This window comes from Bos grunniens, chromosome 19 (assembly GCF_055505025.1).
Source record: "Bos grunniens cultivar Pamir isolate PY7600 chromosome 19, Bosgru_T2T1.0, whole genome shotgun sequence".
Classification (NCBI taxonomy): Eukaryota; Metazoa; Chordata; class Mammalia; order Artiodactyla; family Bovidae; genus Bos; species Bos grunniens.
This window is the reverse complement of record NC_141183.1, coordinates 29,520,557-29,548,405: the sequence shown is the minus strand read 5'-3', so window position 1 is coordinate 29,548,405 and position 27,849 is coordinate 29,520,557. Positions and strand designations below refer to the sequence as shown.

Here is a 27,849-nt window from a genome sequence, read left to right as displayed (position 1 = left end):
TGCCCCCCATCCCATCCCCACCCATCCTCTGGCTGATGTCCTTCTCTCCTCCTCTTCCTCTTAGTCTCTCGGTATCCCAGCATCTTCCCAGCAGGACTGCTTGTTCTCTCTGGCAAGTCCTTCCTCCCTGGCTCCCTCCCTAATCCTGAAGCAGCTGCCGGCTGGCCTCCAGGTTCTAAAGTCCCATGCACACCAGCTCTTCCTTCCAGCCACTGCTGCCCACACACCCTGAGCTCCAAGCCAACGGGAGAGGCCAAGGGGGCATCTGGAGGAGGACTGCTTGGTGTCTACTCCAGGACCATATCAAGCATGTCAGAACAGAAAACGGAATCCTCTGCAGGTATTTTCAATAGTTGTTGTTCAGTTGGTAAGTCATGTCTGACTCTTTGCAACCCCATGGACTGCAGCACACCAGGCTCCTCTGTCCTTCACTATCTCCCAGAGTTTGCTCAAACTCACGTTCATTTTAGTCGATGATGCCTTTGAACCACCTCATTCTCTGTCATCCCCTTCTCCTTTTGTCTTAAATCTTAACCAGCATAAGAGTATTTTCCAATAAATCAGCTCTTTGAATCAGGTGGCCAAAGTATTAGAGCTTCAGCTTCAGTCCTTCCAATGAATATTCAGGGATGATTTCTTTTAATTTTGACTGGTTTGATCTCACAAGCCTTGAGACACAGCCAAAAAGTAAATAAAAATATATAAATACATACTTACCTAAAGGGAATTAGGTCTCTACAAAAACACAGGAAAGTCTGGAGGAGCAGACACTGGGCAAGGCCTCCAGGAACAGCTCCCAGGACACATGAGAAGGGCTCACCGAGAGAGTTACCCTCTGCCTGGGGAATCAGAGCCACCTCTGAATTCACTGCTGTGGGCACCATGGCCTTGCTCATCAAACCCAGGAGCCAATCTGTGTGTAAGGACAGAACTCAGTGCTCAACCCGAGCCCAGGCTGCAAGGGAGTCTGGGAAAGGTGGGTTTTAGCAACACTAAAAGCTGCCAGCAGGAAGGGTAGTCGATGCTGAGGGCCAGTTGAGCTATTGCAAACCCCCAGACCTGCTTCTTGATCTCCGTGAATACATGCTTTCTAAAATGAACATGCGTTTGAGCCAACTCTGGGAGATAGTCATTGTGTCTGACTCTGCAACCCCATGGACTGTACCCTGCCAGGCTCCTCTGTCCATGGGATTCTCCAGACAAGAATACTGGAGTGGGTTGCCATGCCCTCCTCCAGGGGATCTTCCCAACACAGGGATTGAACCTGTGTCTCTTACATCTCCTGCACTGGCAGGCAGATTCTTTACCAGTAGCGCTACCTAGGAAGCCCTTCTTGATCTATAATGGGTACTAATTTCAGTGTTTACATCTGGCATTAGTTTGAGGATGAAATGGGAGAACTTGGGGGAAGCTCTTGGTTTGGAGCTGCACCAGGGCCTGGTTGGTGCTCGTTGCCACCGCTGAGACCTCCGCCCGTAGCAAACCTCACTCTGAAATGGGCTTGGAGTTCACTCTTTTGTGGAGAGTTCGCTTTAGAAAGTTTAGAACAAAGGGTTTTGATAGGGTGGCCCAACAACGGGCTCCTTCATCACCAGCCACCCCAGACATGTTGCCTTTGGGGCTCTGGTCAGCTGCTCAGCCAAGCCAGCCGTTGTTGACTTTCCAGCCAGGAGTGTTATATAAGCTGCATATTTATTTTGTTTATCAGAAATTCTGAAAATACCAACTGGGTGTGGGCTAAGCTGCTTAATTCCTAAAGGCAACAGAGATGGTTCCTGCAAGTGAGGCGGCCACGTGCAAAGCCAGCACCAGGCTCAGAGCCAGGCCCAGCGGACAGGGTGCTGGGCAGAGCTGCTGCTTCCAGGAAGATCCAGGAGGGGGCACCAGGGGAAGCCACGTGCTTTCGGGTGCAGGTCTGACCGTTCTCATAGCAGGGCCAAGCCCGCGGCCTCGGGGTCCCTGCCTGGCACTCAAGTTCTCTACCAAGAGGACAGCCTCCACTGGCCAGATCCTCACTCCAGGCTGCTTTCAGCTACACTGCAGGCTTTTAGCAAAGAGGATGGGGGCTGGTGGGAAGATGTTCTCAGCTCTCTGGTTTGACCTAAGTTTTTGAGTCGAGAGTGGGAGGGAGAGAGAGACAGACAGATGGGGAGAAACCACACACCCTTTGTTCCCTAGCGCAACCACGAGGCCCTGGGGGCGTTCTGCTTCCCTAATGACTGCCGTGGCACCCAGGGAACGCTGCCTAGGCCTGGTTCCAGAGCACCAGACTCACAGAACAACTTTCCTTTGAACCAGGGCCAGACACGAGCTCATGAGTCCTTGTGTGACCTTCTGGGAAATCAGTGTTCAGACTGGCAGCTGTTTTGCTGGAGAAAGATGACAGTGCTCTGTTCCCCGAAGCCCATGTGCCTGGTAGGAATTTACAAGGTCGGGGGCTGGTAGAAATTTGAGTGACCCATCCTCTTTCCCGGGAAGACAGAGGCCAGGAGCCCAAGACAGAGGGGCCCAAGCCCAGCCAGACACCCTGGCAGGAGGAGCGTCTCCATCCCGAGGTCTTTTTCAGAGAATAGGCCAGCAGTTGCTAGGCAGACAGATAAACGTTTTCTTCCTCTTTTCCCCCCAAAACTGTGCTCACCATGACACAGGTGGGAGAGGCAGCTGCAGAGCACAGGTGCGGTGTCTCCTCTACCCACGCCATGGCAGACATCCAGGGTTGACGCCAGCACAGGTCTGCTGAGCACCCTGCAAGATGACATCCACGTAGAGCTGGAGAAGAGCGCATTGCCACCCAGATGGATACAGACCAGCCCCATATTCTGGCCCCACCGCTTCATTTGGGCAGTCTATTTCCCTGAGCTTCGGTTCTCTCATTTGTAAAGGGAGATAAGCAAACACCTGAAAAGGTTGGGACTAGATGAAATATGACGTCGTGGCTAAAGCTGCCGGTCCAGTGAATACCTCTATACACGCTCCTATGCTCAACACACATCCCGCAGGAAATCTGCACGAAGGAAAATGCCGTGAGGCAAGCTCATTTTCTCTTGAATCCTTTTCTCCTCCTTTTTGTTCTCCTCCATCTTCAAATAGATCTGTTATGCAACAAAACTGTTATGCAGACTATCTCACCTACTTAAGGAAAGAAACCCAAGGACTTTTGCAGTGTTCATTAGCCTCTTATAAGTTAGTCTCATCTGGTTCATTCTTTTAGACCATCAGGAATCAAGGACCAGAGTTAAGGAAGAAAAAGAAAACAGACTCTAACACCCATTAAATGCCTATGTTGTTCCAGGCACTTCCATATATGTTAGCTCATTTACTTGCATCAGTATTTTCTGTGTGGTTAAAAAAATTTTTTTTTCACTTTTAATTGTGGTAAAATATACATAACCTAAAATTAAACATCTTAAACATTTTAAAGTGCATATATGGGAATTCCCGGGTGGTCCACTGGTTAGGACTCCGTGCTTCCACTGCACGGGGCACAGGTTCAATCCCTGATTACAGAACTAAGGTCCTGCAAGATGCACAGCATGGCCAAGAAAAACCCCCATTAAAAAAACTGTAAAGTGTATCAGCTCAGTGCTGTTAAGCACGTTCACACTGTCCTGCAACCAGTCCCCAGAAATCTTTTCATTTTGCAAGACTAAAGCTCTACACTCACCAAACAGCTTCCCCTCTCCCTTCCCTGAGCCCTTGGCAACCAACATTTTGCTGTCTATGAATTTGATGACTCCAGGGACCTCGTGTAAGCACCTCCTAGAGTACTGCATCAGTGTTTGTCTTTTGGTGACTGGCTTATTTCACCTAAAATGAGGCCCTCTGTGTTGGTATTGTTTGATGTGTGGCATCCGTCAGGACTTCCTTACTTTTTAAGGATGAATAATAATAGTCCATTGACTGAATAGATAACAGTCTGTTTTTCTATTTCCTCAATGGACACTTGGGTTGCCTCCACCTTTTGGTTACTTGTTTTTGACTGGTTGTCCTTAGGTTTTTGTTTTTATGAGTTATTTCTTATTTAGCTTTTGACCACACTGGCTCTTCATTCCTATGGGAGGGCTTTCTCTAGCTGGGGGCTCAGGCTTCTCTTTGCAGTGGTATCTCTTGTTGCAGAGCCCAGGTTCTAGGGCACACAGGGTTCAGTAGTTGTGGCTCACGAGTTTAGTTGCTCCACAGCACGTGTGATCTTCTCAGGCCAGGGATCCAACCACTACCCCTCGCACTGGCAGGCGGATTCTTATGCCATTGGATCACCAGGGCGTTCCCTGTGCTTAGGTTTTGACCTCCTCACCTAGAAGCATTTATAGACTTAGGTGTCGGTTTGCTTGCAGACCTCCTTCTTTAATTAATTTGATGCTCCCCTTGAGCAAACAGTTGGGTTTAGCAAACAGCCTCATGTGCAGGTGTGACAGAAAGTGTCGGGAGGGGGTGTCCTCTTTGCTCCCTGGCTGGCTATGATCTGATGGATCTGGGAGCATCCCTGGCCCTTCACACTAGCACGTCTGCCTCCCTAGCAAGACCCACGTGAAGGACAAGAAGGACAGGGTTTGCTCAGTGGGGGTCACTACAAAGACATGATGCTGGGGTTGGGGAGAGAGCTGCAGGTTCAGGGGTCATGGGGTTGCAAGGGACTGACCTCCATTCATCATCTCAAGTAGAACGTGAGGATGGAAGGCAGGGGCATCGTCTGGTAGCGGGAAGGAACGGCCAGGCCATAAAATGATCAGACCTGGAAAAGACACTGAAAATGCCAAACCAGTGAAAAGAAGTGAATGATACTCTGGCTCTCTCCCTCACGGCGCACAGGGTCTCCCATCTCTGCCCCTCTGCCCACCGCTGCCCGTCTCCTCCCTTCCCAAGTGGCTGCCTCTGCTGCCAGGCCCCCAGCCCTGGGTTTAGCTGGACTCCCTTCAGTCTTGCCCGGGCCTGGCCTAGTTCGCACAGAGCTGAGCCTCCAGCTCCGCCTTCTCCCGGTCGGGCTCCACGCCCACACCACCGAAGTCCGGGGAGAGAATCTGATTGGCCCAGCCCGGCCAAGGCGGCCAATAAACCTCAGCGGAGAGGCAGTCACGTGGCACAAGGACAGGCATGGTGGGCGGGGTCCCAGGGCCGGTTGCGTGGTGTACCGTGTGCTGCCCCCACGTGCTGCCAGTGCTCGCTTCCTGAGGGGCCCGGGGCACCCAGGCCTTAGTAATCCCTGCCCGCTGTGCACCACGCTGTTCTGAGTTGAGTCTCCTTCTCAGTCGAGGCCATTATCCCCCACTGGGCCTTCTGCAGCCTGGGCTCAGCTTCCTGCTTGCTCTCCCACGTAGGTCCCTGGCAGGCCCTGGAGATGGTGACGGTCTTGGCTGCCTTGACCTCGGTAAAGCCCGGTGTCTGGGGCCAGCCACTCTAAACCTGCCGACCACAGTGGCTCGAGCTCGAGGTTCGCACTCAGAGGGCTGCCTTCAGCTGGGCGCCCTGTCCCTCAGCCCAGCCCCCTGGATGGTACCCCAACTGTCGAGGCGGAGGAGTTTCCGTGGCCCGCTATGAGAAAGCAGCTGCCTCCTAACCATGCAGCCCCAGGATAAGGCCTCCTGAGCCGGGCTGCCCCCGCCCAGCAGGTGCATCCTAAAGCCTCCAGTTCAGGAGGGGAAATGGCATCCAGGGTGGGGAGGCAGTAGCAGGTTCCTGAGCCCTGACAGCCGTGGCAGTTTCTGGAAGGACCATCTCAGAGACAGCCAGGGTTAGTGGTGAACACCAGCAGTAGGCCCAGCTCAGGAGGCCCCTGCCACAGGGGACAGCCCTGGGAGAGGGGGCGCCGTGGGGACTTGTGTCTGTTAATTTAAGAAGTAACCGTTGAGCTTGGTGCCTCTGAAGCTCTTCATCTTTGTCAAGGGAAATAGTTGGGGGTAGGCTAGGGCCGTAGTGTGCTGCGCAAGGTGGTGGAGGTGTCCAGGCCAGTGTTCTGGACCCCAGCTGCTCTGGAGAAATCACCTGGGCGGATCTCAAAGAACGCCTGGCCAAGGAATCCCCTGGTGCTAAAACCAAGAGCATGGTTCTCCTCCATGGGGCACAGTGACTGAACACCATCCCCGGGCTCAGAGGAGGAGAGTAAAACTGTTTCCTCAGCGGACTGCTGGTTACTCAGGTGCATTTAATTTAAAAAGATTCATAGAGCCTTAGGCTTATGTGTGCTCTTCTGTATAAATGTTATACTTCAGTAAGAAGTTAAAGAAAAAGGGAAAAGAAGTTGCTGCCTGGGCCTTAATTAGGTCCGAACATCTGTGGTGGGACCTGGGTAGTGGTGTTTTGGGGAAAAGCTTCCCAGGTGATTCTAAAATGCAGTCACGGGTTAGAACTGCTAGTTTAACCCTGAATTTGGTGTCTCCATTCAGTACATTCCGGTAAACTTCTCCCCAGGCAGAAATTTAACTCGGAAGTTCCCCTAGGAGGGTCTCCGGTCACTGTTAAGGCTTGGCCAGCCGGCTGTGTCCCCCCCACCCTTGCCAACCTTGGGGTCCATCAGGACCCGAGCCCAGACATTCCAGTGAAGTCTGGCTGGAGCAGGGAAGGGCAGGGGTGTGGAGGGAAGAGATGTCAGGAGGGGCAGAGAGGGAAGAGGCCACCCAAATCTAGGAGGTGGGGTTGGAGGGCAGTCGGGGTGGCCTCAGGCATTCAGGAGATGTCAGTCTTGCTCAGCCATCCGTCCTTTGCCCTGAAGATGTGTGAAGCTGAGGGACCAGGCCAGAGTCTCTCACTCCCCAGAGGAGGGCTGAGGGTTTGGTGGTCACATGGCAGGGAGGAGGGGATCAGAGAGAGGGACTCTGGCCCCTGACTTGGGGGTGCACGGCGCAGGGCAGCCCCAGGGCAAATAAAATGGCTTCAGGCCTGGTGAGGTGTAACCAATCGAGGAGAGGCTTGCAGGGGCTGGCCCTGGCTGTGCCTGGCAGGTCACTGGGTCATCAGTTCCCGGAGGCGGGGGCTCATAGGCCAGGCCCACCCCCAGGGGGACTGTCTTCCTGCTGCTGCAGGATTTGCAGCCAGAGTTGGGGGTCCCCTTGTGATGGCTCTGTGCTGGTGCTGGCTACAGCTGGTCTGTCGTGAGAGGGACTCTTGAGCCTGCCCCTCCCCGCCCCCCCGCCGAGATGGCTAGGCCAATTTGTCCAGGTCACTGGCTTCTGGCTTGCTTCCATATGTGCTTCCTCACTGAGCCTTTCTGGGCACACTCCAGCACCTCGTGGCACAATGAGGCTGCAGGGCACCGAAACTGACTCCAGCGGAGGCATCCTCTCCTTGGTTGGGCACCTTCCCAATCCCAGGGTGTGTTGGGGGCTTGCAGTGACTCTCCACCCTTTCCCTTCACCACCCCCACAAGTCCTGGGACCTGAGAGCTTTGGGTCTTTTTTCTCTGTGAGGGTCCTGGACAGATCTGAGCCCCTCCCTGCTCTGCCCTTGCTCAGAGTGGGGCGTGGGTGTTGGGCCGGAGGGGAGAGGATGGAGATGGGACCATGGAGGAGGTGGGTCCCCAGGGTGCAGGGTCTCCAGCTCCTCCCATTAGGAGGTGGATGCTGCTTCCTTTCTCGAGCTTGGCCCAGGTGACCTTGGAACTTCCCACTGCCATCCTGGAATGTTCCCTTGTCAGGCCAGCTTTGAGCCATGAGATGCCAGGCTGCCCAGAGAGGCCCCGTGACGGAAGATGGAGCCCCAGGGAAGCACCTGCTGACCGCAGGCACCCATGGCAGACAATCCCACCTGGGTGAGCCTCCGGGCGAATACAGATAGTTATTCAGTTGCTCGGTCGTGTCTGACTCTTTGAGACCCCATGGGCTGTAGCACCCCCCAGCTCCTCTGTCCTCGGGGTTCTCTAGGCAAGAATACTGGAGTGGGTTGCCCCTTCCTTCTCCAGGGGACACAGAGACACAGGTGCAATAAAAACACCAGCCCAATGCTCCCAGCAGCCCACGTGAGTTTAGGGTACACAGGTGACACCATTGTCATCTGTTCAGCGTCTCATCCTTTGGAGGAACCAACCTGCCCCTCGGATGGTCCCCAGCACCCCCTATCCCACCCTCCCCTCCCTGTTGCCATCCCAGGTTGACTCTGCCCCAGTCTTCCAGAGATCTGGCTCTGAAGGTGAAGGTGTTCAGAGCTTAATCATCTCGTGGACTTGCCCTTAAAAACCCAGATTTTCTCATTCTAGTCACTCAGCTTCTTTCCAGATCACCTGCCAACGCTGACCCCCCCGCTCCACACTCTCTCTCCCCCTCCTGTTAATTAGTTTCTCCTGTTTCCACCAAAGAACCATGATTGACAAACGTTGCCAGGAGGGAGGAAGTGGTGGGGCATGCTCTCAGAGCCAGGGGATTGTGGGGCAAGTTCTCACCTGAGAAGGGAGAGAGTCCCAAAGTCCTGGGGTCTGTGGCCCTGTCCCTGAGAATTGAATTGCTGCTCCTCTCTTTTGTGGGGGGGTCTGAGACCAAGGACACAGGGCAGAGGCTGCACGGCCGCCCCTGATAGCGGGGGCTGTGGAGAGGGGCATCTTCACCTGGCCAGGGGATCCCGCGTGGGACTGGGTGACCGCTCTGCTCCAAGACTCTGTGCCAGTTCACATGGGCTGAAATCCTGGAAAACCAAACCTGGGCCCGAGCCTGCAGGCACTGAACGTGGTGCTGGCTGCATTTGCAGTCACCCCAACAATAGTGGGGTCTTCGTAGAAAAAGGCTGGAAGTGGAGTTTTGAAAGTCAGCACCTGGGCGGCCCCCACCCTGAGGGGAGCAGTCCCCACACAGGTGGAAGGGCAGGGATTCCTACACCCCCACCACCTCACCTCACTTCCTTGCTCCTGTGAGCAGCAGGGGGCAGAGAGCATGGAGGGGGACGTGGAGGCAGTTGTGAGTTTTCATCATACAAATTCTGGGGGGTGTTTGCAGATCCTCAGCCAAGGACCTGTTCCCTGGACAGTGGGCTGACCCTGACCTGCTTAGCACCCTGGGGAGCACCAAGGAAACCCGGAAGCCTGTGGGCTAGACCACTGAGTACCCTCCATCTGTGGGGCGGAGAGCCCTTTGTCAGAACTGACCCCGGACCCCTGCCCCCCCAACCCCCCTCGGGACCCTGGCTTTGCCACCTGAGTGTGTCTCTCTTTTCACCTGGACAGAGAGTCTTTGGCCCCCTCAGCCCTGCCCCACACCTGCACTTCCTGGGCCTTTGCTGCCAACCCCCTGGAAGGGGGTCAGCCTGGTGACTCCGGGTCCCCAGACCTCTGTCCAGGGCTAGTGGGTCAGGCCACAGGGCTGGTGCGCACAGGGGGCAGGGCTGGTCCCATGGGTGGCAGTTGCCCCTCCTCCACCCCTTACTCATTAGCCAGGCTGTACACCCCTTACTCATTAGCCAGACTGTACGGTTACCCTGGCCGGCTGTGTGAGGCTGGCCAAGAAGGTGCTCAGCCGTGCAGTGTGGCTGGGTGGCCTGGGCTTGGAATGGACAGCCCCCAGGACACAGTCCCCCAAGGCCGAAGGAGCCGCTGCCCTGCCCTCCGCAGGCTAGTCCCCGTTGGCTTTGGAGCTGAGGCACGGACACTCTTCGTCCTTTCTGGACCCCTGGTAAGGAGGCGGGGGGCAGGGGCTGCTCCAGGCCTTCCCCAGGAATCACCCACAGTGACGGTGTCCAGGTGGCACCAGGGGCCACCACCCAGAGCCTGGCGGGGTCTGACCTCTCTCAGCGGCGGGCAGCCCCCTCCCCCCACCATCAGAGGGACCAGGGGTGTCCTCCTTCAGGAACCCACAGGGAGGCTGGCCGAAAGGCCCGAGAGGCCAAGGGGAGCCCAGGCGTGCCTGCACGGGCATTTGCACTGGAAGAGGGGCCTTTGCCCATTTATTTTCAAAGGGAAAATGGCTCCAGGTACATTTTTTTTCTGACCATAAAGACTACTAAATATGTGCTGCTTGTAAGAGTTTGGATACCAGTAAAAGAAGACACTCCTTTCCAATCCCACCACGTGGACAGAGGCTTCTTAGGATTTTGGTGTCTTTAACTCCACTCCTCTGTGTTTGCATGCGGCCTGACGAGATGGTTACAGTAACATCACCAGCTGTATCCACTCCAGCGCCCCCAGTGGGGAACCAGAGCTCAGGGGTTGATGCTGTTGCCCCATGGGGTGGGGGCAGGACCCGGGCCTTCTGCCACCCAGCCTCAGCCACACTCTCGCTCCTCCGTTGTGGGTGACTCGCCCTGTGGCCCAGAGGGGCTTCTTGAGGGTCAGGGCCTAGAGAGCCTCTTGCTGGGAGCTGGGCTGTGAGCAGGGCCCTTGACCTTGGCCCCGGCCTTCAGTTCCTCTTCCAGATGCTGAACTTCATGGTCTACGTCGTGAGCACGGTGTTCTGCGGACACCTGGGCACGGTGGAGCTGGCAGCAGTGACCCTCTCAGTGGCCGTGAGTACAGCCAGGACCTTCTCCCCTAGGCTTCTGGGAGAAGACACGGCCTGAGGGCACAGCTGGGCCTCCGGCCTCACCCGAGCACACCCCACTCACAGGCCTGGCCAGGAGGGGTTTCCTGCTGCTGGGCAGCCCCCTGGGTGCAGGGTCCCCCCTCGGTCTCCTCCTGAAAGCCTGCATTCTCTTCTGTGTGTGGCTCCAGTTTGTCAACGTCTGTGGAGTTTCCATCGGGTTTGGCTTGTCCTCCGCCTGTGACACCTTGATGTCCCAGGTAGGTGGGCCCCCGGGAGCCAGCAGGGCCGGAGCCAGTCCCACGGCTGCTGCAGAAAGCGTAGGGTTGGGCACCCACCCGAGGCCCCCCAGTGGCCCCTGCATCTGGGAACCTGTCAGGCAGGCCTTTGGGGGGCAGCTGTCCTTGTACACCCACCCCCAGGGACCACATGATCTAGGGACCAGACCCTCCCCTTGCTAGGGTGGCCGGGCGAGAGAGCACTGGAATGAAAGACAGCCCTCTGACCTTCAGTCCTCTGACTTTGACCTTGAATCCTCTGGCCCTGTGTGCTGAGCGCACACTGAGGGGGCCTGCTGTCCTCAGAGGGCCCACCACCCGGAGGGGCTCAGCTCTGGGGTCCTGGGGCTCATGGTGGGCCTGGCTGCTGCGCACTCCCCAGGGAGACTCACATGTGCTGGTGCTTCAGGGATGGTGGGGGGTGGGCAGTGCCTCCTCTATCAGGAGTGGTCGGAGTACTGGGCACCGTGGGTGGACAGGGGCTGGAGTTCTGCAAACAGCTGCTGCCATCACTCTGAGCTGCTGAGCCCCTCAGAGGAAGCCCCGGGTGGGATTGGGGAGTGGTGGAGGGCTGCCCAGCACACCCGCCGCCCCCCTCAACCGGCCAGCGGAGGGCAGGCGCGGGGCGGGCGTTACCCCTGTGTTCCAGAGCTTCGGAAGCCCCAACAAGAAGCACGTGGGCGTCATCCTGCAGCGAGGCGTGCTGGTGCTGCTGCTCTGCTGTCTGCCCTGCTGGGCGCTCTTCCTCAACACCCAGCTCATCCTGCTGTTATGCAGGCAGGACCCGGCTGTGTCCAGGTGCGCCGGGGCGGGCAGGGCCAAGTCACCTTGGGAGGCCCACCCCAGCCCGTGCTGCCCTCTCTGGGTCTCCAGCCATTCCATGGGGGCTTGGTCTGGGGACTCTCCCCCACAGCATGCTGCTTCAGCTGTGGTCAGCAGGGGGCAGACCGCAGCCCATTTTAATTGAGAAAAGGCATTTGTATGGGATTTGTTTTCGTCTGGTCCCAGCGTGGGCCCGAGCCCCGCAGAGGCTTCGGAAGCAGTGACATGTGCACACCCCACATCACAAACAGTGGGAACAGGACCGAACCCCATTTCTGAGGAATTACACACTGTGTTGTTAATGTAGGATATGTTTCCTTACCTCACTTGTTTCCTGTTAATGTGCACTTCATGTAGTTAATTCTTAACGTGATGGAACCTTGTTTTCCCCCTTACAAACCTCACATCTCCCCGAATTTAAGTTCCCCAGCCCTGAGACCCTGTGTTTGAGTCCTTGGGTTCTTGGGCCCCGTCTCCTGGCACCCCACCCCCACCGAGGTTCCAGATGTCTCTGGGGGTCTTGTTTTCGAGGTAAAGTCTGCCAAACCTTTCCCCACAACCAGGGCATAGGCTGCTCGGCTCAGAGCTTGGTTCTTTCTCCTGCAGGCTGGCCCAGGAGTACGTGCAGGTCTACATCCCAGGCCTGCCGGTGAGTTGTCTTATGGAGCTTGGATCCTGACCCCCTACTGGCCAGGCGCCCCTCAGCCCTCATGCTGGTGGCCAGAGGGGCCGGAGAAAACTTCACATTGCGGTCGGTGGTTGGTGCAGATTGAACTTTTAAAAAGTAGCACGACACCTTTTTCTGGTTATAAAACCATTTACAGGAGAGTTTCTGGAAAGCCTGGGGAAGAAACATTTCAAATCTTCCATAATCCCAGAGAAAAGACAGGTTAATCTCTCTCTCCAGGGCTATTTCTCTTCATGAGTGTGTGTGTTACCAAACATAGAGACTCACCTGTAGTGTGAAATGGGGCCAGTGTGTGTATGTTGTTTTGTAACCCACTTTTTCCCTTTCAAATATATCATTAGTCAGTCTCTGCTGCTGCTGCTAAGTCGCTTCAGTCGTGTCCGACTCTGTGCGACCCCATAGATGGCAGCCTACCAGGCTCCTCTGTCCATGGGATTTTCCAGGCAAGAGTACTGGAGTGGGGTGCCATTGCCTTCTCTAGATATGCTCAAATCACTGTCCATAATACCCATTTCAAAGGCCCCACAGTATCCGCCCCCTTTGCCATAACTTATTAACTAGTCCCCATGTGTTGGGTACTTAGGTTGTTTGCAGTGGTCACTCTTATAAATTAGGTTGTGATCAACATTCTTGTAGAAAAATCTTTGTGAATGTCTGTAATGATGCCTTATTGGAATTGGAGTTGCTCTGTTAGTGGCTTTCTTTACTGGTTTGTATCAATTCTACCCTCAAGAACAATATTCTCATCAGCACAGAGTATTATGAAAATGTTTTCTCCAATTAGACATAGGTTATTGTAACATGCACATTATTGCAAATGAATTTGAATGTTTTTTTCATATCTTTGATCATTTGTTTTCCTTCTGTGAATTGCCCACATCCTTTGCTTATTTTAGTGGATTAATCTCTTTCTAATTATTTTAACTCTTGTTAAATAATATCTCACTCCTTTGACATATGTGTCACAAACGTTTTTCAGTTGCCTTCTAATTTTTTGATACTTTTTTCTTAAAGAATTTTTAATGTGTGCATAACAGATCCATAAATCCCATCCTTTATGATGTCTGTCTTTGATGAGCTTAAGAACAGTGACCCCATTGCAGGATTATAGAAGCATTTGCCTTTATTTTATTTGAACTTTTTAATGGCTTCTACTTTTGTGTTTAGGACTGTAATCTTTAACAAATGTTGTCTAAGAGTTGTTATTGAATGTTCTTTCTCTATTAATTTATTGAATACTAAGTAAGCAGTCCATCCACACAGATAAGTTTCTGAGATTTGAGCCCCACCCAGTGGTCCATGTGGAGAAAGCGATGGCACCCGACTCCAGTACTGTTGCCTGGAAAATCCCATGGGCGGAGGACCCTGGTAGGCTGCAGTCCATGGGGTCGCTCAGAGTCGGACACGACTGAGCGACTTCACTTTCACTTTTCACTTTCATGCATTGGAGAAGGAAATGGCAACCCACTCCAGTGTTCTTGCCTGGAGAATCCCAGGGACGGGGGAGCCTGGTGGGCTGCCGTCTATGGGGTCACACAGAGTCGGACACGACTGAGGCGACTTAGCAGCAGCAGTGGTCCACGTGTCCACTCGGGACTCATGGCTGCACGGTGTGATTTGCTGTGGTTCAGTGGACGTGTCACCACGTGGCAGGCTGTCTCAGGGGAGTCCACCTTTCTCTCTCTGCCCCCCTCTATCCCCCCTCACACTGCCCCACTCTGTCTTCCCTCTCTGCCCCCCTGTCTTCCCTCGCTGCCCCCCCTGCTTTCCCTCACTCTGCCACCCCCCATCCTCCTTTGCTCTGCCCTCCTCTATCCTCCCAGCACCAGTGACAGAGCTCTTGAGGATGGGCCTGGGAAGGGAGAGGGTTGCGGTGAGCCCGTAGGGGACACCAGGGCTGTCAGGGAGCCCCAGCCACACCCTCCCATCTGGAAGCCTAGTGCCATGACTTCTTTGGGGCTCCAGATTTCTCCTGTATCATGGAAACCACCTGAAAAGTCTGGTTTTTCTTCTCTAAACCTTTGGCTCTTTAGACCAAGTGAAGGTGTCTTGTCCAACAGGGCCCCTGGGGCTGGGTCAGGGGAAACTTCCAAGTTATCACTATGGTAGCCACTTTATCAAATCAACAAAACCCCTCCCTCCCAGACAAAGATGCTGCAGAACATAACTCCCTGTGGGGTGAGAAGCATCACATGTCTTAGTCATGATGCTAACTCAACTCTTGGGACTCTTAAATGTGCCAAATGCTGTTTTGTAAGCACTTTTGCAATATCAGCATTGTGTATAAATGTATGCATAAATAGCAAGGATTCACACGCACAGTATTATCCCCTTTTTAGGTGAGGAAACCGAGGCACAGAGAGGTTAAGTAAGTGGCCTAAGGCCACACCGCTCACAGGAGGCACAGAGCCAGTACCTGAATCCAGTGGCACACTCTTGCTGACTGCAGTCCTGAAGAGAGGTGGAGGGCTGCAGGGAGGGTGGGCAGGGGCCATAGGCCTGGGCCAGGCTTTGACAGGGCAGGAAGCGCAGGGAAATGCCCCCAAGACACACACACACATGCAGGCCCCCTCTGTCCTCCGTGGACTCCTCTGAGGTCTTCACCCTGCTCTGCAGAGGCTGCTGGTGGCCTCCACCCTCCCTACCCCCACTCCCTCTGCCCAAGGCCCCTCCACCCAGAGTCTTGTCTCTGGCAGCCAGAGACAGGTCCTAGGGTAGCCCCGACCTGTGGGTTCTGGTGGCCCTTCTGTGAACAGGCCCAGTTGGCGGCCAGGGGCCCAGTCCCTCTCGTTCTTGCCGGAGCACTGGAGCCCCTCTCAGGTCCACCCTCCCGGCCCGCTGGCCCCATCCCGGCACCACCCCTCAGGCAGGGCGGGGGCACAGGCCAGCACGGCGCATATCTGTGGGTCGGGTCGTGCTCTGGTGAAGCAGTGGCCCCACGCTCATCTCAGCAGTGTCCTTGTCCATGTGGAGGTGTTGCTTACTTGTGTCTGTGTGTGTTTGTTTACACAGGCAAACTTTCTTTACAGCCTGCAGGCCAAGTACTTACAGAATCAGGTACAGGGCCCTAGCTGGAGCTGCCCCCTACCCTGTACCGCGCTGCCCAGCAGGGGAGGAGTGCCTGGGGTCCCTGTTCTGACCTCCACACGGGTCTGTGGGGAGCTGCATGCCCCCAGCCTGTGCCCCCCCGGTGTCCCCCCACTCGGTGAGGCCAGTTTTCCCCTATTTCAGGGCATCGTTTGGCCCCAAGTCTTCAGCGGCATCGTGGGCAACTGTGTCAACGGCCTGGCCAACTATATCCTGGTTTCTGTGCTGGGCCAGGGGGTCAGGTGAGCAGGGGGCTGCAGGGCCTGGTTGCAGGGGTCAAGTGTTGGGGGGTTCAGGTGGGTAAGGCGTTCAGGGGCTGGTTGGGGGATCAGGTGGGCAGGGGCTGTGGTGGCCTGGTCCACAACAAGGATTGTGGAGGCTGTCCACACTGTTCAGCCACAGAGGGGTCGTGGGGAACTGGGGATGAAGCAGGCCTGTCCCCGCCTTGCCCCCAGGGCTGGAGTCGGCCTTTGCTCCAGCCCAGCCTTCCCTCCTCTGTCAGGGGCTCCGCATTCGCCAACACAGTCTCCCAGTTCTCGCAGGCTGTCTTCCTCCTGTTCTACATCGTGCTGAAGAAGCTGCATCTGGAGACATGGGCAGGTGTGGAGGGGGCCCCCACCCAGGGAGGAGGTTGCTGAGGAGGTGCCGCCAGCACCAGCCCAGGGCCTTCATTTCATGGGCAGGGTGCCAGCTGGAGCCTTTGGAGGAGCCCTGCCCCAGGCCTGCCCCGACATCTCTCAGGGCCCACCCCCTCCCCACCCCCTCCACACCCCCTATTTCTGCACCCTCTCTCCATCTCTGTACCTGCCTCTTGGCCTCTGCACCCCACCCCTAGAGGCCCGGTTTCCCAGTCCAGTGTGTCACGGGGCACAGCCCTGCTGGGGATGGGCCAGGAGCTTCCTGGCTCCTATTGGAGATTGAATGACAACTTGGACAGAATGCTGGGTGCCAGCAGCAGGGTGCACCCACATTGCTCGGATAAGCTTCACGACTCCTCATTAACTCCATTTTTATTTACATGGAGGAAGCTGGTGCCAAGAGAGTTTGTCATTCACCACAAATCACAGAAGTGGGCTCGAGCCTGCTCCTAGGCCTAGGTGCTGAGCTTTTAACCCCTGAAAGCTGGCTGTGTGGACTGTGGGTCCCTCTCTGGCCCCCATGGCTGTACAACCCTGTCTGCCTTGTGAAACCTCCCGGCACCTTGGTGTCGTGCCACCCTCCCAGCAGCCCTTCAGGGAGATGGGGCAGAGATAAGAGCTAAAATTTCATCCTAGGAGGCAGGGCCTAGGAAGGGCCAGGCTGTCTGCCAGCCCAGGCTCCCACCCAGAGGTGCTGCCCGAGGTGTTAGCCGGTACCCTCCTCCCGTCCCCACCCTGCCTGGTGCCAAGTGCCTGGGCTTGCTGCTGCTGCTGCTAAGTCGCTTCAGTTGTGTCCTACTCTGTGCGACCCCATAGACAGCAGCCCACCAGGCTCCTCCATCCCTGGGATTCTCTAGGCAAGAACACTGGAGTGGGTTGCCATTTCCTCCTCCAATGCGTGAAAGTGAAAAGTGAAAGTGAAGTCGCTCAGTCGTGTCCGACTCTTAGCGACCCCATGGACTGCAGCCTACCAGGCTCCTCCGTCCATGGGATTTTCCAGGCAAGAGGGCTTGCTGTGTGGAGCCAAAAGCTGTGGGCCCCGGTGGTGGGTGGGCTGGCTGGGCTGCAAGGCGGACGAGGGCTCAGCCAGCTGGCTTCTGCTCCTAGGCTGGTCCTGGGAGTGCCTGCAGGACTGGGGCCCCTTCTTCCGCTTGGCTATCCCCAGCATGCTGATGCTGTGCATCGAATGGTGGGCCTACGAGATCGGGAGCTTCCTCGTGGGTATGTGGGACGGCGGGATGTGGGGAGCCCCCTCCCCCGGATAGGTGGTTCACCTGCCCGGCCTGGCTCCCTGCCAGACTGTGAGCGTCCAGCAGGCAGGCCTAGGCCCAGCACTGCCCAGTCTAGGTCTGGCATGGAGTGGACACCCGGGCATGGTTTTCAGTCAGAGATGGAGTGAGATGGAACTGGTGCAACCGGCACATCTTGTGCTCATCAACCAACTCGGATCAGAGTCCAAACCACCAGGGCTGAAATGGCCCCAAGAGACCTTCCAGACTATTTATAGATGAGAAAATTGAGTCCTAAGAGTAAAAGAGGCTGTCCAGAGTCACCGCAACAGGGCCAAGAGCTGAACTCAGGCTTCTTGACCTTGGTCCAGTTTTCTTCCCTCCCTCATCACACCATGTACACAGGAGAGGGACCCTGACCCTGGCACACCCAGGCAGGGGTCTCCTGGAAGGCTGAATGCCAAGTAGAAAGGTGGTTTTTGCTGTATCTGACCTTGGAAGCCACTGGCCCCTTGGCCCCAAGAGCAAGGGGCACTCTGTCAGCCCAGGGCTGTTGGTCAGCTGGCTGGGCACTTACTGTGGTCCCGCCCCGCCTCTGCAGGCCTGCTCAGCGTGCTCGACCTCTCTGCCCAAGCAGTCATCTACGAGGTGGCCACCGTCATCTACATGGTGAGGGTCATGGGGGGCACCTTTTGTTCTGCCCCCAGCCCAACCCCCTGACAGCCTCGGGGTGTCAGAGGGGGAGGGGCAGCTGTCCCCCCAGAGGCCATTTCTGTCTCCTGAGGGACCCTCCAGACCTCCTGTGTCCCCCAGACCCAGGCCCTAACAGGCACACATGGCCCACAGCCATTCTGCCAAGGGTGATACAGAACTCTCCATGTTGGAATTGTTTTGAATTGATTGGAATCATTTAAAATTGGGAGATTTCACGTCACTATCTGGATTTTTGCACTTTTTTGAAAAACGGGACATTCCCTTTGGCAGTGGGCCCATGTTCTTGCACACCCCTAGTGGTGGGCTCTGGGGAACAGAGCCCTCTGGGGGCCCTTCCGTGCCTCTGCCGGGGAAAGGACTCTCCACAGTTCCTTCCTCTTCAAGGACATGTGGGGTATCCCGTGTCGCTTGTACAGCCTCTGCCAGCCTCCTGGGGTGCATACTCTGTGACCACAGCTTTAATCAAGGGAGTTGCAAAAACCTACCTGTACAAAACTGATTTATAAGGTGATTCTTATGTTGCAAGTGGTGTCGATGTTTTTCTCGCAGGGACCTTTTCTGACAGACTTACGACTACACTCGCCTCTTTATGTCGTGTTTACTCATGAGGTTTTGGCTGTGTGTTGATTTTGGCTGCCTGTGGTGTCTGATGGCTCAGCCAGGGTGGGGCTTTGGCTGGCTTGCTTGGGGTATCCCCACCCCACCTGCCAGCTGCCAATCTCATGGCTGGTTACCAGCAGCCAGGAACACCCTGCTTCCCTCCCTCTTGGCCTGGGGTAGGAGGGGGGCTGACTGTACCTTCTTGTCTCTGAGCCCAGATCCCCATGGGGCTCAGCATCGCGGTCTGTGTCCGAGTGGGGACAGCCCTGGGAGCCGCAGACACCGTGCAAGCCAAGCGATCAGCCATCTCAGGCACCCTCTGCACAGGTGGGTGGGATCAGGCCTAGGCCAGGGGAGGCTCTGAGAGCCACAGCTACCTTTCAAGCCTGTGTACCTGTTACGTGGCCCAGAGCAGCAAGCCTGCTGTGCCCCTTCCGGCCGCTTCCCCACCACTGGGGGTCTGGGCCGGCAGTTTCCATCACATAGTGCGACGCTGGGAAAGCCCTTCCTCACCAGGCTCCCAGCCCTCTAGGTCTTACTGTGAGCTCGGCCTCCTTGAGTGCCCAGGAGCTTGGGGCTTGCTCGTAGCGACCCTCAGAAGGACCCCTCTGCATCCATCCTGTCTCTGCTTTCTGCAGCTGCCAGGCTCAGAGCAGCTCTTCATGGAGAGCGGTGGTTCTCAGGCTTTAGACCTAGGTTGGGGGTGGGGTAGGGGAGCAGGATGTCAAAACCCGAACCTCCCCCCGCCCCCAGCAGTTTCTGACTCGGTCGGTCGGAGATGGGGGTCTGAGAATCTGCTTCCCTAGGCAGCTGCTTGTCCAGGGACCCCATTTTGAGAACCACGGGAGGAAGGGCATTTTGCATGTTGTCATCACGGGACCACAGATGAGGGTCTTCATCCAAGTGGACATGTGGCTGGGCTGGCTCAGGCTGAGGGGAGCCAGGCTCCTCCCTTGGCTGGGCCGGCCTCACCGCCTTCATCTCTTGCAGTCGGAACCTCCCTGGTTGTGGGCATCCTGTTGAGCCTCCTGAGAAACAAGCTGGGCCACATCTTCACCAATGATGAGTAGGTCTCGCCTCGCATCGGGGGCCTCAGCTGCTGCCCGTGCACAGACCAGGCGCCGACCGAAGGGCAGGGCAGAGCTGCCGGGGCTCCTTGGGGGGTTCGGATGTGTACCCCACACACAGGGAGACTCAGGGACAGGAGCGGCCTAGCCTGGCCTGGAGCCACCACCTAGGCTCGCAGAAGGTGGGGGCAGGGCGGAATAGACAAGGCCAAGGTTGTGTCTCACAGTCCCCTGTCCCTGCAGGGAAGTCGTTGCCCTGGTCAACAAGGTCCTGCCGCTGTACATCTTCTTCCAGCTGTTTGATGCCCTCTGTGTGAGTTCCGCTCCGACCCCCGTGTTCCCAACCCCTGCCCCCACCCCAGCAGCTCAGGGCTGTGAGCTTGAGCTGCCTGATTAGGGCTGACTACAAAGTGGCAGCTCTTGTTGGATCTATTATTATTCAAAATAACGCCTCCCCCTCTTTCTCTCCTGCAGTTCCGATTTACTGAGATGCACATAGATTAGCAAAATACTGACCACTCTTCAGTGCAGAATCGTAAACCCTCTTCTTCCTTGTTCCCCAGGATCGGGTTGGGGGTGGGGAGCAGGGCACAGCTCTGACCCAGGCCCCACCCGGCCAGGAGCGGCCACACTGGTTTCCAGAATAGAGGCACCCAGAGTACGGAGGGGTCCAACTTTCCGCTTGGATCACTGAAGAGCAGGTCCCATTGAGTGCAAGTCTGAATTCTGTGAATGTTTTAACAGCCTGGCATAGAGACAGCGAACACCAAAGTCTCATTTATTGAGCAGAATTTGAAGCCCTGGGTCGTCGTCTTCACGCCTTGGGCAATCTTGCAGGAAGCTCCAAGTCTCTGCCTGGAGCGTGTGCTTAGAGAGCAGCAAGGGGCAGGACGCAAGAACCCACATAGAGTCGTCATCAGCTCTTATAGGAAGGAAAGAAAGAACCGTTGGGAGAAAGTATATTCATGGAGAGTTTTCCCCAGAGCCCTGTCACTCTGGCCGGTTCCCCATACATTCCAGGGCTGGCCTTCGAATCTAGCTGGGCACAGGCTTGTAGCACATTTCTGACCTCATCAGGACTGCTTGCTTTGGGCTGGGTTTTGTCATCAAATTCACAGCTTTAATTGCAAAACATTAAAAGAAACCCTCTTCTAGGCTCTGTTATGGCTTCTGCAGGGACACTATAATTACTTTTTCTCTAGCTCCAAGGTGAGGCCACAGCTGAGAAACTCCTCCTGCAGGGTCAGGCCACAGAGGGCTCTGCATTCCTAAATGCTCCTAAGGCAGCACTGCCCACCAGGGAACCCGCAGCAGATTCACAGCTCACAATTGCTGGGGTCTTGCAGTGCGCATCGCTGTATCTACTATCTTTACTCCCGGTTATATCTATCTATCTATTTGTCTATATTTTTTTTCATTAAAAAATTTTATTTTTTGGCTGCACCACGCGGGATGTGGGATCTTCATTCTCTGACCAGAGATGGAACTGGTGCTGCCTGCAGTACCAGCTCCACTGCATTGCCAGAGAACTGCATTGGCAAACCACTGGATTGCCAGAGAACTCCTTGCCGCCGCTGCTGCTGCTGCTAAGTCGCTTCAGTCATGTCTGACTCTGTGCGACCCCATAGACAGCAGCCCACCAGGCTCCCCAGTCCCTGGGATTCTCCAGGGAAGAACACTGGAGTGGGTTGCCATTTCCTTCTCCGGTGCATGAAAGTGAAAAGCGAAAGTGAAGTTGCTCAGTCATGTCCGACTCTTAGCGACCTCATGGACTGCAGCCTACCAGGCTCCTCCGTCCATGGGATTTTCCAGGCAAGAGTACTGGAGTGGGGTGCCATTGCCTTCTCTGAGAGAACTCCTTCGATCTGTGTTGTTCTTTTTTTTTTTTTTAATAATTTTATTTATTTTTGGCTGTGCTGGGTCTTCGTTACTTGCTCAGGTTTTTCTCTAGTTGTGGGAATGGGGGCTACTCTCTAGTGGTGGTGCTCAGGCTTCTCTTGCTGTGGAGCTCTTGGGTGCAGGGGCTCAGTCATTGCAGTTCTAGGGCACTAGGACCCAATAGTGTGGTGCATGGGTTTAGTTGCTCTAAAGCATGTGGGACCATCCCAGACAGGATCAAACCCGTGACTCCATTGACAAGTGGATTCTTTACCACTGAGCCACCAGAGAAGCCCTATATTATTCTTAATTTAAGTTTTCCATGGACCTAGTTTTTATTTTATATTTTTTATGCCTTTCTTGAGTTATAATTTACATACCAAAAATTCATGCGTTTTACATGCATAAGTCAAACCTTTAAGTAAGTGTCTACTTGTGGAACCAGCGCTGTAATCCAGTGTGGACTGTTTTCGTCACCCCCACAGAATTCCTGGGGCCTGCTTTGAAGTCACTGCCTGCTCCCACGGGCAGGCCCTGGCAATGCACTGACCCACTTTCTGTCTGTGCATACTTGCCTTTTCTGATTATTTTATAGACATGCAATTACAGAGTATGTGGTCTTTCGTGCCTGGTTTCGTTCACTTCTTGAAATGTTTCTGAGGTTCGTCCATGGCGTAGCGTTTTTCAGGACTTCATTCCTTGTTGTGGCTGAATAATAGTCCACTCTGTGGCTGTAACATGTTTGTTTACCCATTCATCAGGTGATGGACATTTGGGTTGTTTTGAGTGCGGCCTGCTGTGACTAAGGCTGCTGGGAACATTCAAGTATGAGTCATTGTGTGGACGTATGTTTTCCTGCCCCTTAGAGTCTTAAGGAGTTGAAATGTTAGGTTGAAGTGTAAGTTTACCTTTAACTTTGTAAGAAACCATTAAGCTGTTTTCCAAAACAACTGTATCATTTTACATTCCCACCAGCAATGTACCAGGATTCCAGTTCCTCCCCTGTGTTGCTAATTCTTGGTATTATTGTTTGTCTTGAAATTGGAAAAAGTAGATTAAGAGCAGTTTTAGGTTTACAAAAAAATTGAGCAAATACAGAGTTCCCATAAGCCCCTCCCCTGGTTCCCCCTTTTATTTACATCATGTGTAAGTACAGGACATTTGTTTACTTGATGAAGAATATTGATACATTAAGTCCACAGTTCATGGTTGGTATGCGTTCTGTGGGTTTTGACAAATGTTTAAGGACATGTACCCAACATTGTGGAATCACACAGGATTCACACTGCTATATCTGAAACAGGTGAACAACAAGGTCCTGCTGTATAGCACAGGGAACTATATTCAGTATCCTGTAATAAACCATAATAGAAAAGAATATGAAAAAGACTATATATGTATGTAGAACTGATCACTTTACAGCAGAAACTAACTTTTTTATATTATTTCTCATTTTTATTAGAGCCATCCTCATGAGTCTATACAGGTATCTCAATGTAGTTTTAATGTACATTTATTTATTTATTTTTTTTGGCCATGCCACACGGCATGTGGGATCTTAGTTCCCCAACCAGGGATCAAACCGAGGCTCCCTGCAGTGCGGGCACAGAGCCCTAACCACTGGACCACCCGGGAGTCCCTGATGTGCGTTTCCTGAATGACTAACGCCGAGCCCCTTCCATCTGCATGTCTCCTCGGGTGAAGTGTCCGCTTGTGTCTTTGTCCACTGCAGACATCGGGTTCTTGTTGTCTGAGCCTGCCAGGGCTGCCCTGACAAAGCACGCAAAGCCAAGTGACCTAACATACTAGAAATGGATTGTCTCGAAGTTCTGGAGACCAGAGGTCCTAGATCCAAGGCACCAGGGGAGGATCTACTCCAGGCTCTGCTGAGCTTCTGGAACCCTCAGGAGCCCCTAAGCATGTAGGAGGCATTGTTTCCCCATGTCTATTTACACTGTCTTCCCCCTCTGCATGTCTGTGTTCCAGTTTCTCCTTTTCACAAGGACACCCGTCTTCTCGGGGTAGGGTCCACCCTGATGACCTCATCTCAACTTGGTCTTCTGCAGAGATGCCATTTCCAATTAAGGTCATATTTGGAGGTCCTGGGGTCGGGACTTCAGCATCTTTGGTGGGGGTGGTGGGGGGGGCACAAGCCAACCCATAGTAATTATCTTTTTATTCAGTGCAGTCGCTCAGTCATGTCTGACTCTTTGCAACCCCATGAATTGCAGCATGCCAGGCCTCCCTGTCCATCACCAACTCCCGGAGTTCACTCAAACTCATGTGCATCGAGTCAGTGATGCCATCCAGCCATCTCATCCTCTGTTGTCCCCTTCTCCTCCTGCCCCCAATCCCTTCCAGCATCAGAGTCTTTTCCAATGAGTCAACTCTTCACATGAGGTGGCCAAAGTACTAATGTTCTTTTTTTCATTGTAGAATAGTTGATTTATAATGTGTTAATTTCTACTGTATAGCAAAGTGATTCAGTTATACATATATGTATTGTTGTTCAGTTGCTAATTCGTGTCTGACTCTTTTCTACCACATGGATGGCAGCCAGGCCTCCCTGCCCCTCACTATCTCCCGGAGTTTGCCCAAGTTCATGTCCGTTGAGTTGGTGTACATTTTAAAAAATATTCTTTCCATAGTGGTTTATCATAGCATATTGAACGCAGTTCCCTGTGCTCTATATTCGGACCTTGTTTATCCATCATGTATGTAATAGTCTGCATCCGCTCACCCCAAACTCCCAGTCCACCCCTCCCCCTGTATCTGAAACGCAGCAGCCTTGTGTGACCCTGGGCAGGTCCCTCCATGAAGGAAGGGGGACGAGGGCCCCTCCTAGCCCATGTTGTGGACTTAAACAAGGCTGAGGCCTGTAGATTCCTGAGGAAGCCCCACTGCTAAGACCCACTGTCGCCTCAGCATCACCAACCCCCAGCCCTTCTGCCTTCTGCAGTGTCTCTACGCTGGGGTCCTGCGTGGGACCGGCAGGCAGGCCTTCGGGGCCGTGGTGAATGCCGTCATGTACTACGCCATCGGCCTCCCGCTGGGTGTCGTGCTGACCTTCCTGGTCGGGATGGGGATCATGGGTACGTGGTGTGGGGGGAGGGGGGAAGGCCTAGTGATCGTCGATGCCCTCACTCGCCCCCGTATCCTGCAGGCCTCTGGCTAGGCATGCTGGTCTGTGTCATGCTGGCCACCGCTGCCTTCGTCACTTACACGGCCCGGATGGACTGGAAGCGGGCTGCAGAGGAGGTGAGTGCCCTTCCCGTTACCAGAGAAACCATGCCAGACACCATCCTCAGCGCCCCCCACCCCCACCCCGTTCAAACTCAAGCAGAGGGCTCCCGATGACCCCGAGGGTGAGCTGTGACCTTGGAAAAGGTACCTACAGCACCCTGTCTGCTGTCCTCTTGGGAGCACTTCTGAAACAGGCAGCCTGGCGTTTGCTTCTATGGCTCAGACCCTGAAACCCAGAGGGTGTGGGTTCGCCTTTGTATGAGGATCCAGTCCTCCTGGCATCTGAGACAATGGATCAACTCATATCTAAAAGAGTGCCACTTACAGTTTCCCAGACCATGGCCATGGCAGGTCTGGCCTCACCGCACTTTGGGCATTGTGGTTTCTGCAGGCTGAAGATCTGGTGCTACCCTACGTTGAGCAAGGCAGTCAGTCGGCAGGCACCACCTTCACAACAGCATTTGTTTGCTTTGTGTCTCTGGGTCACACTTTGCTCATAATTCTCATCATATTTCAAATCTTCTCATTTATGGTGAGGGGTGATCACTGAATTCTGATGTCACCATCGCAAAAATATGACCTGCTTAAGGCTCAGGTGATGGTATTTTCCAGCCAGGAAGTATCATTTAAACTGCGGTATGGACAAGGTGTCTTGCACACTTAGCAGACTTCAGTGTTGTGCAAACATTACTTTTATGTGCACCAGGAACCCAGAAAAGCCCTCTGCCTGCATCATTCACCTTATTGCAGTGGTCTGGAGGCCCCGAGGTGTGGCTGTGTGTGACCGTGTGTATCCTGCTCAGCCTGCAGGGCTCAGCTGAGGCCGGGTGGATGGGCAGCTGGCAGGCTGACCTGGCGACTCTCTCTCCTTCAGGCGCAGAAACATGCAGGACTGCCGCCATTGGGGAGCACTGGCAGCATGGCCCTCGGACCCAGGCCCGGGCCTGAGAAAGCGGTCGTGTCTTCAGGTAACACTGCCCTGTGTGCTTGGGTGGCCAGGAACCACAAGCACCCAGGCTGCTTCTCTTCCTCAATGTGACAGTGACATCTGTTCTGACACCAGGAGGGGACACTGATGTCCCGGGAAGCAGGCCCTGTCTGTCCTGGCCTGGGAGGCTATGACCCTTGGTCCTGTCATCAGACGAGGGTGTGGGTTGGGTGCTTGGATCTCCTCCCTGTTGTCCTGCAGCTAGCTGCTAAATTAGGGGACGAGGTCTGAGCACCAACCATCTGATCTCAGGGCGCATTGTCACCACCCAGCTCCAATGTGGGCAGGAGGCCTGCAGCCAAGGGTTGGGCAGGTCAGCCTGGCTTGATAACCAGTGTGGGGGGGCCCTTCCCGCCCACCCCTCCACACCCTGTCAGACCGGAGCTCTGCTGCCCCGCCTCTGGCCTGAGCCCAGGGCTGTGTGTCCACAGACCATAGCCTGGTTATCTCTGCAGCCTCACCTTGTTCATCCTGGGCTGTGCCTTGATTGGGGTGGGCATGGAGAGCCGGCACAGGCTTTGGGGGCTTCAGTGTTGCCAGAGAGTGGGGGAGGCAGCGTGACAGAGCATGTCACATGCTGAGGTCGCTGGTGAAGGATACGCACCTCTACGTCGTCTGACCCCATCTGATCTCAGCCTTGTCTGCACATCAGGTCTACAGGATGCTGTCCCACGTGTTTCCAGCTGTGAGGCAGGGGGTCAATCCTGTGGCTCCACAGCCCCCCACCCAGGGCTGAGCCGGCTTCTGTTTGCCTTGCAGTGGCCACAGGCAGCTCCCCTGGCGTGATCCTGACGACCTACTCGAGGCCCGGGGGCCACCCGGTCCTCCTCAGGACTCCAGAAGCAGTCCACGCCCTACCCACCCCTGCCGGCCGGCTGTCAGCCAAGCAGCTGGCTCTCCGCCGGGGGGCTGCTCTGGGGGTGGCAGTGGGCTCGTTGATAGTGGGGCTCATCCTGAGGGTCCTCACCGCCAGGCCCTAGCAAGACAGCTTGAGATGAAAAGGAAGCTGAGAGCAGCTGCCCACCCCAAATTCAGTGCAGGGGGATGCCCCTGACCGCTCCTCAAGAACATTCACAGGACTTCCCTGGTGATCCAGTGGTTGAGATCCTGTCCACTGAGTGGGTTTCCCCCTCCTCCCCCTGCCACCCTACCCCCACCAACCCCCACCAGTTGGGGAGTTGGGATCCCACTTGCTGCGCAGTGTGGCCAGAAAATAAACATATTTTCAGCCGGTGCTGCATGTCACACAGCGGGTCTGAGTGGCGGTTAAATTGCCTCCTCTCAGCTGGACTGCTCTTGATAAGTGCTCAGCCGACCAGAAGATGAGATTCCTGGGGTTGGTCCCGTTATTCAATAAATGGCTTCAGGTTGGAGATTTCAAATCAAGACCAAATAGAAAATGCCACTGTCACATTAAAAAGTAGGCAGTCTGCCGCCTAGGTCTGTTCACAAAGCCTTTGTGAAACTCTGGAAGGGGCGGTCAGTGGGCCCCGCGCACACGGTCCACCTTGCTGAGACCCGTCTGCTTCCTGCTCTGGAGCCTCCTGCAGGTACAGGAAGCTGGTCACCTTTCCCTCAGTCCTCTCAGGGCATCAGCATTTTCACTTGAGAAATGCCTTTCTCATAGTAGCGACAGGATATAACTAAGGGCAGTCAGTAAAGAGTCTGCTTACAATGCAGGGGGCCTGGGTTCGATCCCTGAGTTGGAAAGATCCCCCGGAGAAGGAAATGGCAACCCACTCCAGTATTCTTGTCTGGAGTATTCCATGGACAGGGGAGACTGGTGGGTTACAGTCCCTGGGGTAGCAAAGAGTCGGACATGACTAACACTTCGACAGACAGTAAAGCCTAGATCACTGGGCCAGGGAGGCTCGGGATAGAACTGGAGGCTAACCCAGTCCCAGGGTGCTTTGAGGCCTGGGACTGGGGACATGTTTGGGCTCCAGGCTGCACATGGGGCCCTGGGGGCTCAGCCTGGCCTTCAACATCCGCCCCTTTAATGTGGGTAGCTACATCCACAGACACAGTGGATGCACTAATCAAGGTCACTAGGGAAAAAGGATGCAGAGTGCAAACACTCGACTCCACAGAAAGGGAGGAGCCAGTGTCATCTGTGACCTGAAGACTCGGTGAGCTTCCGCACCCAGACAGAACGAACAGGTATGGAACAGAAAGGCTGTGCTGTGT

At 54.9% G+C, this 27,849-nt stretch overlaps 1 protein-coding gene and 1 long non-coding RNA gene across 12 annotated transcripts; one reads left to right on the top strand and one right to left on the bottom strand.

The window, feature by feature from the left end:
• Window positions 1–129: 129 nt before the first annotated feature.
• Window positions 130–26,909, top strand: LOC147351948 (multidrug and toxin extrusion protein 2-like). Of its 11 annotated transcripts, XR_015147817.1 has the most exons (18): window positions 9,400–9,587; window positions 10,315–10,416; window positions 10,622–10,690; window positions 11,358–11,506; window positions 12,137–12,179; window positions 15,231–15,275; window positions 15,450–15,547; window positions 15,808–15,905; window positions 17,051–17,164; window positions 17,774–17,841; window positions 18,303–18,393; window positions 18,705–18,813; window positions 19,477–19,552; window positions 19,797–19,866; window positions 24,391–24,523; window positions 24,595–24,689; window positions 25,549–25,642; window positions 26,422–26,909. XR_015147817.1 is itself a non-coding variant. In XM_086358560.1 (17 exons), the coding sequence occupies exons 2-17, from the start codon at window positions 10,327–10,329 to the stop codon at window positions 26,640–26,642; spliced, it is 1,572 nt and encodes a 523-aa protein (XP_086214686.1). In that variant the 5' UTR covers window positions 130–340; window positions 10,315–10,326; the 3' UTR covers window positions 26,643–26,909. The 11 variants fall into 11 exon arrangements, 8 of the variants coding, with proteins under 8 accessions (XP_086214686.1, XP_086214683.1, XP_086214684.1 ...); XM_086358560.1 differs by lacking the exons at window positions 9,400–9,587; window positions 18,303–18,393 and adding an exon at window positions 130–340; XM_086358557.1 differs by lacking the exon at window positions 18,303–18,393.
• On the bottom strand, window positions 9,830–11,355 carry LOC147351949 (uncharacterized). The gene is made up of 2 exons (XR_015147824.1): window positions 11,101–11,355; window positions 9,830–10,736 (listed from the first exon to the last, which is right to left on the bottom strand). It is a non-coding gene; the product is annotated as an uncharacterized LOC147351949 (long non-coding RNA).
• Window positions 26,910–27,849: the final 940 nt, after the last annotated feature.